This window comes from Acinonyx jubatus, chromosome F2 (genome assembly GCF_027475565.1).
Source record: "Acinonyx jubatus isolate Ajub_Pintada_27869175 chromosome F2, VMU_Ajub_asm_v1.0, whole genome shotgun sequence".
Classification (NCBI taxonomy): domain Eukaryota; kingdom Metazoa; phylum Chordata; class Mammalia; order Carnivora; family Felidae; genus Acinonyx; species Acinonyx jubatus.
The window spans coordinates 1,732,894-1,748,075 of NC_069394.1; the positions used below are offsets into that span (position 1 = coordinate 1,732,894).

The window sequence follows — 15,182 nt, forward strand, 5'->3', positions numbered from 1 at the left end:
ATCCCTTGGGGAGCACTGCCAGGGAGGGGCTCGGCTTCCCCCGGGGGCAGTGGGTGTGGCTGCACCTCTGAGTGCCCGTCAAGGGGAGGCCGTCACGGAATACGCCCGTGGGCAGGTGGGAGCAAGTCTGCACCCGTTTTATATTCTCGGGGCTTTTGGGGGCCTGGCCCCGGGCAGCACCCGGATGGTGGTGCCGGGGACACACGCCCCCGAGGGTCTTCAGGGTGCTGGTCAGAAGCAGGCAGGGGTCTCTCCAAAGACAGGCCCCTCGAGCGAGGCCTGACTGCCGCTTCCTGGCTGCGACAAGGCAGGGTGGGCACCGCCGTCTCGGGCCCGTCTGTCTGGGTCAGCGTCCAGGCTGGGGTCCCTCTCGGCCTCAGGAGCAAACCCGCGGCCACGTGCGCCTGGAAGGCCCTCAACTGCCCACGATGTCGGTTGGGGATGGAATTCTCAGGACAGGGTGGCTGTTTGGGAAACAGGGTCAGCCAGGGAAACGCGGTTTCTGGACCCACTTTCTCAGGAGACGTGTCCCCACTGAGCCCTGGGATCAGAGACTCGAAGACTCACAGAAGGAAGGCCGCCCAGAGGTATCCACCCTGACCTGAGGCACAGCTGAGCCGCCCGTAAATGCGCAGCTGGAGCCACACCCACAGGCCTTTCGAGATTTTTTGTTAATGTTTATTTCTTTTTGAGAGAGGGAGAGAGAGACAGAGAGGCAGAGCAGGAGCAGGGGAGGGGCAGAGAGAGAGGGAGACACAGAACCCGAAGTGGGCTCCAGGCTCCGAGCTGTCAGCACAGAGCCCGACGCGGGGCTGGAACTCACAAACCGCGAGATCATGACCTGAGCCGAAGTCAGATGCTCAACCGACTGAGCCCCCCAGGTGCCCCCACCACAGGCCTTTCTAGATGCCCCCCAGCACTCAGGGCACCACACTCACAATCACAGACGATTTTGACGGGGGCCTCCGGTCTGCATGACGTCCACGGGGCCTCTGCTGACCTCCAAACATCATTGGGGAAAGCCAGACACACAGCTGCTCCTGCCCCCCGCTGCGCGGTCTCCCTGGGTCACTGGAGGAAGGCCCTTCTGGGTCACCTCGGCCTGGCTTGGCTTCCAACCCCGTGAATCCATAAATGTCCTCCAAATCTCCCCCAGGCTTTCTCGGAGAATAAACCCTTTGCCATCTGGTGGCGGCCTGTCAGGGCCTCTGGGGCTGGGTGACCTCGAGCTGTCACTGCCTCCCAGCGGCTCAGATGTCTGCAGGACGCTGCTGGTTTGTGCAGGGGCTGGGGCTGGGCTGACATCCTGTCCCCTGTGAACCTCTCCCGGCCTCTCCCAGGCCCGAGCAGAGCCCCACCCTCGAGGCCGGGGCCTGACCCCTCCCTGTCTCCTCAGGGTCCCCGGACCTCGGAACACAGGTTGCAAATTGTTGCAAAGGGTACAGGAAAGAGAATCCCCTGGAAGCCCGACACCCCGAGATGACTTTTGACTGTAAATTTGAGTCCTCGAATTTTTTTATTCCCTGTGGGCTCCTAAGCATTTCCCCACGTCGTTGAAGAGTCTTTAGAAACCCGACTTTTGATCACTGCCCCTCCTTCCTCTACTTTGGAACATAGCTTTTTAAATCCACGAAGCACCCTCGAGTAGGTAGATTTTTCATGCATTTCTCGTTTTCCAGAGATTAAATTCCCAGAAATGTGCACCTGTGTGCACTCTGGGGGTCTTAGCTGAGATTCCCTCTTTTGGGGGCTGTTATCTTTCACAACCTTTTAAACAGTCTTCACTCGTGAATAACATCTTTTACACGAGATTTCGTGGATTAGCCTGAAGCTCGTCTCTGAGTTGATTCCCAGCGTCCCCAAAGCGTGTGTTTGGCAAGGCAGGCTCCCCGTTGGGACCTCATGGCCCGGGGAGGGAGGCATAAAGGGAACCCCGGGGGGGAGTGGGTGGGGGCCAGAGCAGAGGGCCAGCAGGTTAAGGGAGCACGGAGTGGAGGGGTATGCAGGCGACAGGGAAGGCGTGCTCCAGGCAGAAGTAGCTTGTGCCAAGGTACAGGTAGGGGTCTGAGTGTGGACCCTGGGGACCAGGCAGGGAGCAGCAGTTGACAGGGTCCTGGGGGCCTGGGGTGGTTCCTTCCTTTGAGAGCAGTGGGTAACTCGGAGGGTGGGTCACCGCACCTGGTGGTGGTGGCGGGAGAGGAAGGGCCCTGCAGGTGGGGGGCCATCCCTGTTGGGGGAGATCAGCGAGCAGCAGGGGAGCCCATGCTCTCTCCTCCCCCAGCTGCTTTCCTACCTAGCTGACTTCTGCCGTCTCTGGCCAAATCACCCTCTTTGGGATTTGATTACTTCGGGGCCCCTGAACATTACTTCCTGGGGTCCGCTGTCCCCTTCACGGACTTTGGGGTCTCACCTCACCCACTCCAGGAAGCCTCCCAGGCTTGTTCCCACTATCACTGCCAACAACCTGGCCCCCACCCCAGGCTGGGAATGGGTGACAGTGGCCCTTGTCTCACCCATGGAAAGGGCTTTGGGGACCAGTTCAACCTGGGGTTCAACCTCCAGGAAGAACTCTCTCCCCCAAACACCAACATCCTCTTGGCCAGAACCCATAGCCAGAGTGCAGGTCACAAGGGCCTTGGAGGAGGTGAGCGCCTGTGCATGGGGTGTTGAGGGCGCCCTCAGGAGTGTATCACCAAGAGTCAGGCGGGAGCAAAAGTGGGGCCTGCTGGGGTCAGGAAGGAGTCTCGGGGACCCTAGAGGAGGGAGCAGCCAGCTCAGACCAGGGTGGGGAGGGAGGGGGCTGACGCGGGCCCCGAAGCGACAGGGTGCTGAGGGTCTGGGCGAACAGGGGGGTCAGATGTTGGGATCTGGGGTGCCGGCTGCAGGTGGCCCCGGGAAGGAGGGCAGGGCTGGGCTGTGGCTGTCGGTTGTCACCTACTCCAGGCCTGTGCACAGGACACCGGACATCTGTCGAGTGAGGGAAGGAGGAGCGGGGGTACTCGGGAAGTACAGGAGGCTCCCCCGAGAGCCGACTGGCACCCCTGTTCCCTGGCGCTGTGCCGGTGGGTGTGAGAGCCCAGACGGACGGGGCCCCTGCCCCTGCCCCTGCTTGGGGAGAGGCTTTCTCTGGCTCACCCTCAGGAACACCTGCTAGAGGGCATGGACTCACGGGTTCACCTGCCTTCACGTATTCCCGTACACACTGGGGACTTGGGGTGCAGACACCCCTGCCTCTGGTGGGGAGGGACCCAGAGCGGGGCCCCAGCTCTCCGGGAGACTGGAGCAGAGGCCGGGAAGGGAGACTTGGGCTCAGGAGATGCGCGAGGCTCCTTTTGGGGCCCAGGGAGAGAGGGGGCAGTGGGTGGAGGATAGGACAGTTTTGGGGAGTCACCAGGAGTTAAGGTGGAGGTGGGAGGGGTCAAAGGGACGCCAGAGCCCTAGTGTGGCTGATGGTCTTGGAGGCGCTCTCTCCCGGAGGAGGAGCCCCCGGGCCAGGGTCCTGGGGGAGAGCACTTGCCGGGGGCCCAGCCCAGAGAGGGATGGCCCAGAGCCCAGGCTGGCAGCATTGAGGTCCCCTGGAGGCTTCTAAGAAATGCACATTCTGGCCTGTCCCAGGCCCTCTGAACCAGAAGGTGCCCTGGAAGCGGGCCCCTCGCCATCCCCTCATGCTGGGGAGCCTGGTGGAAGGGTGGGCGGGTGTGGACGGCCCAGGGAGATGTGCCGGCAGAGGAGGGCCCCGGGCTGCCATGGGGCTGCAAGGCCGGTCAGAGCACATGACTCCTCCACACAGGCCCAGGTCAGAGGGGGTGGTGGGTGCCTAGGCTCTGGTCCCCCTGAATCCTGGGAAAGCTCCGGTGAAGCTCCTTTGACCCTCCACGATGCCCCTGGGCTGTGGGTGTCTGGACAGTGGGAGGCCCGATTCGGGATGTGGAACCCGAGCCTCTGGGAAGGGGAGCCTGGGGCTGGTGAGCACCCGATGGCCTTGAATGTCAGCTCATCCTTCCTCCTTCCCTAGGTCCCCAGAGCTCACGGAGCTGCATGACTGAGGGGGCCCTGGTAGGTTGGGGTGACTGACTGGGGTAGGGTCCTGATAAGGTTGGGGTGACTGGGGTGGGGCCCTGGTATGGTTGGGGCAACTGAAGCGGGGGCCCCAGTGTGGTGTGGCCTCTCTTCGGCAAGTCTGACTGGCCCTGCCCTCTGTCCCCGCCCCAGAACCTGCTCTCCAGGGAGGTGACGCTGTCCATGGTGGCCACACCCAGTGAGGGTTTCTCCTGTCCCCACTGGAGGTCCAACTGCCTGTCGCCCACAGGGGAGCAGAAGCTGGATATTGGTGAGCAGGTGGGCTGGGGGCTGTGGGGATCGGGGGCCCAGTGGGCGGTCTCTGGACAACACTGTCCTGGTCCCCTCCAGGCTCGGAGCACGTCCCTTCCCCCGGCCGTTTGTTTCAGGTCACTTGGCTTCCATTTGCCAAGTGTCCGCTCTGTGAAGGGTGTGGGTGCAGAGCCAAGGGCGGCACGGAGGGTGCCGTGGTCTTGTGTCTGCCGGGTGCTGAGGGCCGCCTCCATGCACACCTGACAGAAACTTCTGGAAGGGCTTTGTCTCTGGAGTCTGACAAAGCAGGTGAGGCTTGCTCTGGAGGCCTTGCTCTCCCTGCTGGCCTGCAGCACCACGGAGGATCGCAGCCACCCAGGCCACCCCCAAGAAGAGACCAGGGTCCACAGCTGCTCGGGGGCAGGTCCGGGGGGGAAGGGCCCTGCCTCTGTGCCACCGGCTTCCTGTGGCCCTGACAGGGAGGGGCAGGGTGGTCCCCCACCTGCTCTGGGGGCACAGGCCCCTCAAGAGTGCTGTAAACATGAGCATTTGTTGTTTATTTGCGGTTCTAGTGCTGGGCAAGTAATAGATTCCCAACAAGCTTTCATTGAATGAATGAATGAATGAATGAAACAGCAGATGGACCCAGACGGCAGCGGGTCAGCACCACGAGTGAGGCCACCTCACAAGCCGCCTTAAGCCTGGGCCTGGTGCTGGCTTCGAGCGGTGGCCGTGGCTGTGGGTGTCAGCCAGGGCTGGGGGGGTCCTGAAGCGGGGTGTGCGTGGGCCCATCAGCAGCCCCGAGATGGTGGGGCACCGGGCGATGCTGGCTCCTGGCCCGCGGTAGGGACCGGCAGCGCGGGACCCACCCTGCGGCTGACCCCAGGCCTGACTTTGTTTCCATTCCCAGGGGGGCGCTGGCCTCGCACCCCCCACCCCCGCTTTCTCCTGATCAAAGCAGCACTGATCACCTCTGTAAACCGTGTTAGAGGATTTGGTTCTCAGAAGGCTCCCAGGCTGTGCCTCGTGAGCCGGGAAGCTGGTTGTCCGAGTGGCTCGGAACACGGTTTTGATGTACGCTCAAGAAAGGAGTACTGTCAGCTTTCAAAGAGGACGGGTCCCTGCGTCCACCCCCAGTGCTGGGACGGCGTCTCCACCCCTCGCTCCTCCGCACCTGTGCCTCGACAACCTGACGGGGAAAGTCCTATCTCCTTGTGGTTTTTATTTGCTTTCCTTGTATCGCTGCTGAACGGCCTTCTCGTCTCTTTACTGGTCACCAGGGTCTCTTCTGGGCGCCTCTCCACCCCTTCCCTGCGGTGGCTCAACGCTCTCCTGACCTAGAAGGGTCTGGAGCATCGATACTGGCCTTCTGTCGTAGATGTCCCGTGTAGACGCCTCCTCAGTTTACCGTTCCGTGGGCTGTAACGATGCTTGGGCCCTAAGCCGACGTCGCTGACTCTAAAAGCGTTTTCCCTTTTGCCTCTTTGTGTCGTATTCAGAACCTCTACTCTGGGGTTTCCGGATAACAAAGCCACGTCTGCTCGGCATGTTCACAGCTGCCATTCGGAAATTCAGGCTTCGTAACTGCCTGCTATTTATTTTGGTGTGAGAAGTAGGGCAGGGACGTAGGTTACTTTTCTCACTCCAAACGATGAGCGACTCCTTTGGGACCGCGTTCTCCTGGGCTGGCGTTTTGTGCGTTCCCATCACGAGGCGTGTTCTCTTCGCCTGGCTGGCTGGGCTCTGCGGGGGGCTGTGCCCTGGCACCCGGGGCGGCGTCTGCCCTCTGTGTTTTGCCTCCTGGCTGTGCTCACACCGGTTTCCCTGCAGACACGTTGTAAAGAAAGTCCTGTGGGCCCTGTGACCTAAGGGCCCGGCCGGAGCCAGAACTGGGGGGGTCTAGGCTTCCGTCTGGCACCCCTGGCACCAGACTGCTTTTCTGTCCTCTGCAGAGCACCTAGGCAGGGCGAGCACGAGCAAGCCCCCCGATGACGGACCCCTCTGGGAGGAAGCGCTCATCGGCAAAATCAGGACCATGTCGGCCTTGCAGAAGAGCCAGGCGTTGGAGGCCGTCCAGTGCCACATCCGGGAGCACACCCAGGTGGGACCCCAGGAGCCCTGCTTGTCCGTGCGGGACGCTACCTTCTGCCACTCCAGGGCTCACAGGGGGTGAGCCCCAAGGCCCGCACTGCCGCTTGGCTCCTGCCGGCCTCGGCAGCCCCAGAAGCCCCTGACCTTCAGGGACGTGTGGCAGAAGGTGCCGGGATGTAGGAAGGTGTTGGACCACAAGCAGAGGGGCAGGTGGGGCACAGAGGCCCTGCCAGCTGGTGCTCAGACGTTGTCACTGGGGCCTGGCGGCAGGTACGGGCCAGGGAGCCACGTGGAGCCAGCCAGCCTGCCCCCCGCTCTAGGCCCCGGGGACTGGAGAGGACAGGGTGGTGTCTGATCCACCTCTGTGCCTGGGGACCTCCCAACCTGTGGGCCACAGGAGGCTCCCCAGCTCAGGACTCCTGCCATCGTGGGGGGCCAGGCCCTGCTTTTCCCTGACGCCCCACACGCTCTGGCCTGTTCAGCGTGAAGGCCTGAGCCACCACCGGCGGTGGCTGAGCTCCCAGGTCGGGTGGGGCCCCCCCGGCCCCTGTCCTCCACCTTCCTGCTGCAGAGTCTTCAGGAGTTCAGGGCCGACAGACAGAATCGAGTACAAGGGACAGCAGCATGGACGTGTACCTAGAGGGAGACGGGCTCTAAGCACACACACAGCTTGGCTTCGGGCCCCTGGAACCTGGCTGATGGCCAGGTTCCTGCTCTGCTTCAGAGCAGGGGAGGGAGGGACATCCGGCCAGTGGGAAGAGCCCGTGCAAAGGCCCTGAGGTCAGCAAGATGGCAGAATGAGAGGGCTGGGGGACACTGGCAGGGCCAGAGTGTCACGGGCTCCCCAGCCAGCTTAAGGGGTGCAGGGGTATCCCGCAGGTGGGGGGGCTGCCAGGGACCAAGCAGAGGTGGGCACAGCCCTCTGGCAAATATCTCCTTACCCTTTGGGGGGTGGTTTGTCTTCTCTGCTCACCCACAGGTGCCCACCCCGCGTTTTCATCCCTGGGGCTTCCCAGCGGATGCGGGGGTCCTGCTTCCCCCGGAGGGTCGGGTGGGGCCTGAACACTGTGTTCCGCCCACAGCTCATCAGGAAAGAGGTGCCCAACGCTGGCCTCCAGGAACTCCTGGCGGCCTTGAACCTAGAACTCAAGCAGCCTTTGGAGAAGGTCAGTGCCTGGGGTGGGGCTTCCCGGGGTCTCCTACGTGTGCTCAGAGCCCCTGGGAGGCTGTGACTGCAGAGAGCCCGTGGCCGCTCAGGCCCCTTCCCCGCTTCCCAAGTGATTGTCGCCATCTGAAGCTCTGCACACACGATGCCGGGAAGGCACGAGGGGTGCTGTTGCAAGGGGACGGCAGCCTCGGGGCCACTTCGTGTTCGCTGAGCCCTGGCTCCCAGCTGGCCAGGCCCTCTTCCGGGCCCCAGGGACGCGACGGAGGCAAGGGCGGCAGGATTTCGCTCTAGTGAGGGAGCCGTGCTCGACAGTGGGGTCATCGGTGACAATCAGGAGTGCACTCTGTTCAAGTTGTGTTGCCCGATGTAGAAACTACACATTTTCATCGGGAGAAAGATAAAGGGGAATTCTGGAAGACCCTGAACGCAGCCTCCTGCGCCCGCACGAAATGAGGCTGGGGGGCAGGGGGGCGCAGCTCTGCCCGGGACACCTGAGGTGGGCGGGAGGGGAGGTCCGCTGTGACCGGTCGGCCCTGCAGAGGACGGCGCTCAGGCTCGGCTTGGGTGTGCCCGGGGCGGGGTGGGCGGGTGGGAACCGCGGGAGCCTCCGGGGAAACCGAGGCACCGCAGCCAACACGGCGTCTGGGTACTGCCCTGCAGGACCCACGAAACTTGGTGCTCAGGGTCTGGCGGCAGCCCCAGGCGCGGTGAAGAAGCAGTTCAAGGTGGGCGGGGAGGGGGTGCTGCGGTGGCCCCCGCGCCTCCTGCGGCCTCAAGCAGACAGTGGGCGCAGCAGCCTGAGGCAGGAGCCGCGCAGCTCGGGAAGGTGCTCAGGACAAGCTCCGCGAATTCATTCGCCCCTCGCCCTGCGGTGGTGGCACCCCTGCCCCCGTGCCCCGTCCCACACCCGTCCCCTCCTCCCTCCCCCCAGACCTTCCTCTTCCACTTTTATGGGCTGATCCTCCGAGAGTGCGCCTGTGTGGACCTGGTGAGGAGGCACCTGGCCAGCCTCCTGGAGCTGTCCCACCAGTCATCCGGCCAGCGGGAGGTGGGTGGCAGCCTTCGGCACCCCCGCCCCTCCGCCCCGCCCCGCCCCGCCCCCCGCGCGGACGTCGCTGCTTGACGGCAGATGGACACCCCACCCTTCACGCCACGACCTGGTGCGGCTCCCGCGGCCCCCGGCGCTGTGCCGAGCAACAAGGGGCTGCGGTGCGGGTGCCGCCTGGAGGTGACCTCGGGCACCTGTCCACGGCCAAGTCCTGGTTCCATCCCGCCCCGGCGGCCCCAGTGGGACACACGCCCTTCAGGGCAGGGGTGGGGCTCGCCCACCTTCCTTTGCGGGGCCCCCCGGGAGGGTGGGGAGGAGACGGCAGGCCGCGTCCAGCACTGCCGCGTGGGGACGAGCTCACGGCGTCTCTGGCCCACAGGGCATTGCCGTGGCCATCGGCATTGTGTCCTCCAGGCACATGCAGGAGGTGTGGGCCACGCTGGAGCACGTGGGCCGCACCAGGTTCCTGAGGACTGTCTTCACGTCCCCAGACAGCCAGGTAGAGAGGGCAGCGCGGGGGCGGCAGGGGCCAGAGGCCCGGATGGGTGCTGGCTTGCTCTGAGCCTCAGTTTGCTCGTTGGAAACGTGGGGGTGACCCCTGCCCTGCCCACCTTCCTGAGGGGCTGGTGTGTGGGTGTCAGACCTCCGTTCTTGCTGCGGCCCGGGAGTTTTGAGCCTTGTCCTTGGGGCCCCACACGGGATCCAGAGCCTCCGCTGGGTCTGACGGTCGGGAGCCGTGTGGGCTTGCCTTGATTTTCAGGTGGGGTGTGTGGCCCGGGTCCTGTGTGTCCACCTATGCTTCCGCCCTGGGGGTTTACGTGGAGCATCTGTGCTTTGCTAGTCCTGGGCACCCCGCTGGGAAGAGACATGAGCGACAGAGACCCCCGGACGAGAAGCAGTACCTCCAGCCAGAGGGCGGGGAGCCTGGGGCCCGGGGCTGCGGTCCTGAGGCGCACGCGGGGAGGGCCCCCCCGCGGAGGGCGGCAGGTAGAGAGCCGATTCCCCAGTGGCCACCACTCTGTCCGCAGCAGCCGGAGACGGACACGCACTGGAGATGGGCTGGCAGCACCTCCCTGCTCTGCTACGGGCAGATGGCCGCGCACGCCGGGGCGCAGATCCTGCCCTGGGTGGACAACATCGTGTCCAGGATGGTGTACTACTTCTCCTGCAGCCGCTATGTGAGCGCGGCCACGGCCGGGGCGGCGGTGGGTGTGGGGGCCGCGCGTCCTCTGACTGGGGCCGGCCCACTGACCCTCCCCGGACTCCACACGGACAGGACAACATCCTCAAGACCAGCTTCCTTTCGGCCACCATCATGCTTTTGAAGGCTCTCAGGCAGAACAGCACCCCGAGCTACAAATTCTCTCAGATCCCAGAGCTCATCCAGTGCCTCCTGGTGAGCGATGCCTGCGGGGGCTCCCGGGGGCTCCCAGGGCCGCCAGCGGGACCAGGAGGCTGAAACGACTGGGCACTCTGACTCCACCCCCCCCCCCCCCCCCACAGTGCATCCTTCAGAAGGAGCCCAACTTCCTGACCACCCTCTTCCGGGAGAAGATCATATTGGTCATTGTGGGACTGAGGTAACTCTCCTTGGGGTCCAGAACGAAGACAGGCCAAGTCATTGCGTGGGGGTGGGGGTCCACATGTGAGGAGACGGGATGTGAATAAGGGACCAGGAACACAGGGCTGGCCCTGCTGAGGCCGCGCACCGTCAGCCTCGTCTCCTATCCAAGACAGGTCGTTAATGTTGACACAGACCGATCCCCAACCTGGTCACACACCAAATCCAGGCCTCAGTCACAACCTGAGCCTGACCCTGGGCCACAGGCTGAACCTCGACCTTGACCCCGGTCACATTCTGGGCCCTGATCATGGTGACACCCACTCGTAAATCTTAAGTTGTGTAGGCCTCTCCCCGCTGGGAATCCATTTCAGCCTGGTGTCTCATTCCTGAACCGTGGTCTCTTGTGAAAACGTCCAGAATTTTCCCCGTGTTTCTTCCAGCAACCTGCGGCCCGGTCTCAAACCCATGGTCAAGTCCCAGATCCTGCAGACCTGCCTGCAGAGCCTGTACATGCTCCCACCCACAGAGACGCTCAGGAGCAGTTTACCTCCATTGGACGTGGCTCCAGACGTCATGGTGACTGCCTGTTCCCATCTCTGGGTGCTGGGTTCCGGGTGCCGGGCCGGCCTGCCAAGCCCCGGCCGCGTGTGTGAGCGAGGGGAGCACCGGAGAGAGCTCGCCCGGCCTGGGTTTCTTCCCGGCTTCGCCACAGGCTGGTCTTGACCTTGGAGCCCGAGTCTTGAGTTCTGCCCTCAAGTGGGGCTCTGGTCTCCATGCCGCCCCCTGAGGTGCTGTGATTCAGATGGGACAAGGAAGTGACAGCACTCCGCAGATGTGTGCCGCTTCCGGCCGCCTATTCAGCAGCTTCTGCTGCCTGAACAGGGCTAGCGTTTCTTCCTTGGGTGGGGCAGACAGAGCAGCTCGGATCCCCACCACCAGCAGGCCCAGTGTAGGGTCTTCTCCCAAGACCCTGCTCCCTACCTGGAACCCCCCGGTGGGCGGGGACACACACATGCACCCACATGCCACCAGCCAAGCTCCTGGGAATCCCCGGTCAGCAAGAAACAGCAGGCCGGCATGGAGACGAGCCACGGCAGGGACCTGAGCTATGGCCAGGCTGGGCTCCCAGGGAGCAGACTGTGGGCCCAGAGTTGGGGGTACACTCTCAGGAGAGGCCCGGTGGGGAGCTGAGAGGATGGGGTGGGGTCACAGGAGAAGCATATCTTGGTGTGGCTCAGGGAGGGCTCAGCCGATCCCCTGGGAAGCTCTGGTACCGAGGGAGCTCAATCGTGACATCGGCCGGCCCATCGCTGGTCCGTGGACAGCCCGCTTTCGGGGGAGTGTGAGCTTGGAGGTCAAGTCCTAAGCGTCCAGCAGCCGGGAGTGGGTGCCTGGCCCCCGAGTCTAACATCTAATTGGAGCCCTGTCCCAGGAGGGAGGGGCCAGGGCACCAGAGGGGAGGCCACGGGTCGTGACACGTGACACGGGCGGGAGCTGGGTCTGGGTGACAGATTTAACAACCGAAGTGTCACTGCCACGCAAAACATGGCACTTTTCCAAGTGTATGGTTCTACACGTTTTGACCTGGATTTGTGAAACTATCCTCAAAGCCAAGATGAACACGTTTATCACCCCCAGAGCCTCCGTGTGCCACCAGGGGACTCCTCCTTGCTATTGTCATCATAGTTGGTATCTCGTAGAATTTCACGCAAGTGGGATTATGGGGGTTCTGCTAAGCTTTGCCTGGATGCTTCCCGATCAGACGACCTGGAGATTCGTCTACACTGCAGCCTGTACGGATGGCTCATTCCTGGTTCCTGTGGCACGGTATCTGACTTTTCGGATGCCCACCGGGTGTTGATGTGCTCGCCGCATGAGGGGCACTATGTTATCTCCAACCTTGCACTGCTAATCAGGCTGCTGTGCACATTTGTGTGCAGGTCTCTGTACAGACCTGGATTCTGTTTTTTGGGTAAACACCCAGGACTGGACGTCTGGGCCATAAGGCAGGTGTGCATCTAACTTGCCAAACTGCCTTCTAACCGGCTGTGCTGATTTGACTGCCAGCAGCAGGGACGAGAGCCCTGCTCCTCCCACATCCTTGTCAACACACGGTGTAGTCGGTCGTAAGTGCTGGCCATTCTCCTAGGTGTGCAGCGGTGAGTGGTGGTTTCAGTGTTCGTGTCTCTACTGAGAGGAGCATCCCCTCGTGTGCTTTTGACCATCTTTGTATCTTTTTTTGGTGAGCTGTCTGTTCAAATCTTATGCCTCATTAAAAAAATTTTTTTTAATGTTTATTTTTGAGAGAGAGAGCACGAGTGGGTAGGGGCAGAGAGAGAGGGAGACCCAGAATCCCAAGTAGGCTCCGAGCTGTCAGCACAGAGCCCGACGCGGGGCTCAAACCCATGGACGCAGGATCGTGACCTGAGCCAAAGTCGGACGCTTAACCGACTGAGCCACCCAGGTGCCCCTCTCATGTCCAATTTTTAAGTTGCATTATTTATTAGTTTCTAGAGTCCCTTTTAGAGTTGCTATGGGGGTCCTTTATCACCCAGGTGGTCTGAACATATTTTCTCCCGGTCTCCAGGCTTTCTTTTTATCTTAATGGTCTTTTCTGAAGAGCTGAAGCTCTCGATTTTGAGGATGTTCAATGTATCTGTTCTTTCCTTCGTGGGTTGTGATTTTGCCGTTGTATGCAGGAATTCTTTCCTTAAGCTAAGGTCGCAAGGATTCTTCTCTGCTTTCTTCTGGAAGTTTTACGGTCTTAGGTTTCACAATGAGGTCCGCGACAGCTTCTGAGCCAACTCTTACCTGCTGTAAGGAACGGCCTGAAGCTTAGCTCGTTGCGCATATACGGACACCTTGGTTGTTCAGGACCCATCCGGGTCCCAAGTTCGCCTCTGTCGAAAGCCAGCTGCCCGCGTGTCTGTTTCCGTTTCTGCCCGTTTATTCTGTTCTGAGCCATGTCTGCCGATGCCACATGGTGTTGGTCCTGGTAGCTCCACAGGAAGGGGTGAAGGCCCCCAACTTGGGTCATCTTCTTCAAAGCTGTTTTCTGCTCTCCCGGCTTCTGTGCAGCTCTGCGCGAGTCACAGAATGAGTGGCTCAGCCTCGAGTGAACGGCACCCTGGGGTTTCGATTGGCGTTGCACCCAATCTACAGACTGACTTGGGGAAGACCGACACGTTAACACCGGTTTGTGTTGCGAGCTGGGCGCTGGCGCACCTCTCCGTTTAATTAGGTCGTCTCCAAACCCCCCAGCAGCGTTGGCCGGTTTTCCATGTGCTCGCCTCGGACGTCTTTTGTCAGAGTCTTTCCTCTCTCTGTTTTCTTCTGGTATTGCCAATGATATTTAAATGTTTAGCTTTCAGTTGCTCGTTGCTGGTTTATAGGAGCACAATCGACTTTTTTCGTATGTTGACTTTGTTCCTGAAACCCCGCTAAACCGCGTGTTAGCTTTTCCGAGCCTTCTGTAGATTCCACAGGGTTTTATACGTGACGTGTGTGAACAGTCTCCTTTCTTGTCAACGGGGACGGTGCTGTGCTGTCGCCCTCCTACCCCACTGCCCTTGCCAGGACCCGCCAGTGGTGGGAACAGACACCGCGTTGTTCCTGATGTGATCAGGAACGCATCTGTCTTCGCCATCGAGTCTGCTGTTGCCGTGGCTTGCTGTGGGTTCTCTGATGCCCTTAGTTAGGTGGGGAAAGTTCTCTGCTAGTCCTGCTTTTCGGACAGTGCTCATCAGGATGGATGTTGGATTTTGCCCACTGCTTTTGCTGGGTCTATGCAGATGATCGATTTTGATATGCTGTGTTCATTTTCACTCAGTTCAACGTACTTCCTGGTTTCGGCTTCAGTGCTGGGGGGATACGCCCAGGGGCGCCGTCTGAGGAGCCCTGAGCTGGGCAGCGTGCCCACAGCAGCATCGGGAGCTCACTGAACCCTGCCCCCGTTCTGGGAAATTAGGGGCAGATTCAACACCCTCAGCGGTTAGGACCTGAGGCCCGGCAGCCGGGAGGGCACTGTGTGTCCCCACCAGGGACCGAGTGGGGACCGGGCCTGGAGTGGACATTATGATCATTTCCGCAGGCCCCGCAGGGAAGGGTGACTGAGCCCTCACGGGGGCGAGTCCCAGGGCACCAGGGGAGAGATGGGCGAGGGTGTCGGCCAGGGAGGGCCACGGTGCTGGCGGGTGCCCCCCCCCCTCCCCGCCCCGGGGAGTGACACCAGGCCACCGGCCCCGCCAGGCGCTGTACCGGAAGTCGATGCAGGCACTGGACCTGCTGCTGCAGAGCCTCATCTCCGAGAACAAGAGTGTGGACGAGCTATGCTTCATCCTGCAGGTGAGGCTTGGGTTGGCGGGGGGCACACGACTGGGGCTCCGCCCGTCCGGGGTGCGTCCCTCGGACACAAAGGCGGCCAGGTCGGCGGGCGTGCCCCACGCCGCTGACCTGGGGGCTCTCGTCAAGGCAGGGGTGGGCGTTTCAGAAGAGCCGAGGGCCCTGCGAGGAGAAGGTGACCCTGGCTCATCTCCGGGCACCGCCATGGGCAGGGAGGAAGTCCCGGGGATGGTCTGTGGGCTCCCGCACAGCCGTGCAGATGTAGGCCCTCAAACGCCCTGGCTTCCCTCTGGGCCCAGACCCGGCCTCGCCCCGGGGAGCTGAGCCGTTGGCCAGGCACGGACGGGCGAGCCATCTGGGGGGCACGCCCGGCTGCGGCCGGCCCGCCATCGCTCCGCGTCCCAGCGGCCACGTCCGGGAGGGGAGGGTGGGTCCGTGCGCCGAGCCGGCCTCAGGCTCCCCTCTCCCATCGCAGCACATGGAGCCGTGGCTGAAGTCAGACAGCAGCGACGAGTGCCAGCGGGCGGTGCAGACCATCTTCCTGTTCCTCAAGTATGTGGTGGACTACGTGGGGCTCACTGTGAGTCGCCTCACCCGGCACCCTCGGGAGGGCAGCCAGGAAGGTGGGCCTGAGCCCAGAGAGGGACCGGGAGCCCCCA

The 15,182-nt window shown here is 62.2% G+C and overlaps 1 protein-coding gene across 11 annotated transcripts in view; it reads left to right on the top strand.

Annotated features, from left to right (window-relative positions):
* The first annotated feature begins 413 nt into the window (after positions 1 to 413).
* Positions 414 to 15,182, top strand: part of LOC106989384 (maestro heat-like repeat family member 5) — a 30,670-nt gene continuing 15,901 nt past the window's right edge. For 2 of the 11 annotated variants that reach the window (XM_053208227.1, XM_053208229.1), the window contains exons 1-13: positions 2,288 to 2,644; positions 4,016 to 4,056; positions 4,213 to 4,330; positions 6,264 to 6,412; positions 7,485 to 7,568; positions 8,502 to 8,618; positions 8,998 to 9,117; positions 9,647 to 9,796; positions 9,895 to 10,014; positions 10,122 to 10,198; positions 10,623 to 10,758; positions 14,431 to 14,526; positions 14,999 to 15,146. In XM_053208227.1, coding sequence (XP_053064202.1) covers positions 2,488 to 2,644; positions 4,016 to 4,056; positions 4,213 to 4,330; positions 6,264 to 6,412; positions 7,485 to 7,568; positions 8,502 to 8,618; positions 8,998 to 9,117; positions 9,647 to 9,796; positions 9,895 to 10,014; positions 10,122 to 10,198; positions 10,623 to 10,758; positions 14,431 to 14,526; positions 14,999 to 15,146 — 1,513 coding nt within the window. In that variant the 5' untranslated portion in view covers positions 2,288 to 2,487. Of the gene's footprint in view, positions 588 to 2,281; positions 2,645 to 4,015; positions 4,057 to 4,212; positions 4,339 to 6,263; positions 6,413 to 7,484; positions 7,569 to 8,501; positions 8,619 to 8,997; positions 9,118 to 9,646; positions 9,797 to 9,894; positions 10,015 to 10,121; positions 10,199 to 10,622; positions 10,759 to 14,430; positions 14,527 to 14,998; positions 15,147 to 15,182 lie in introns of those variants that run through there. The other 9 variants (XM_053208236.1, XM_053208233.1, XM_053208228.1 and 6 more) reach the window with 9 other exon arrangements.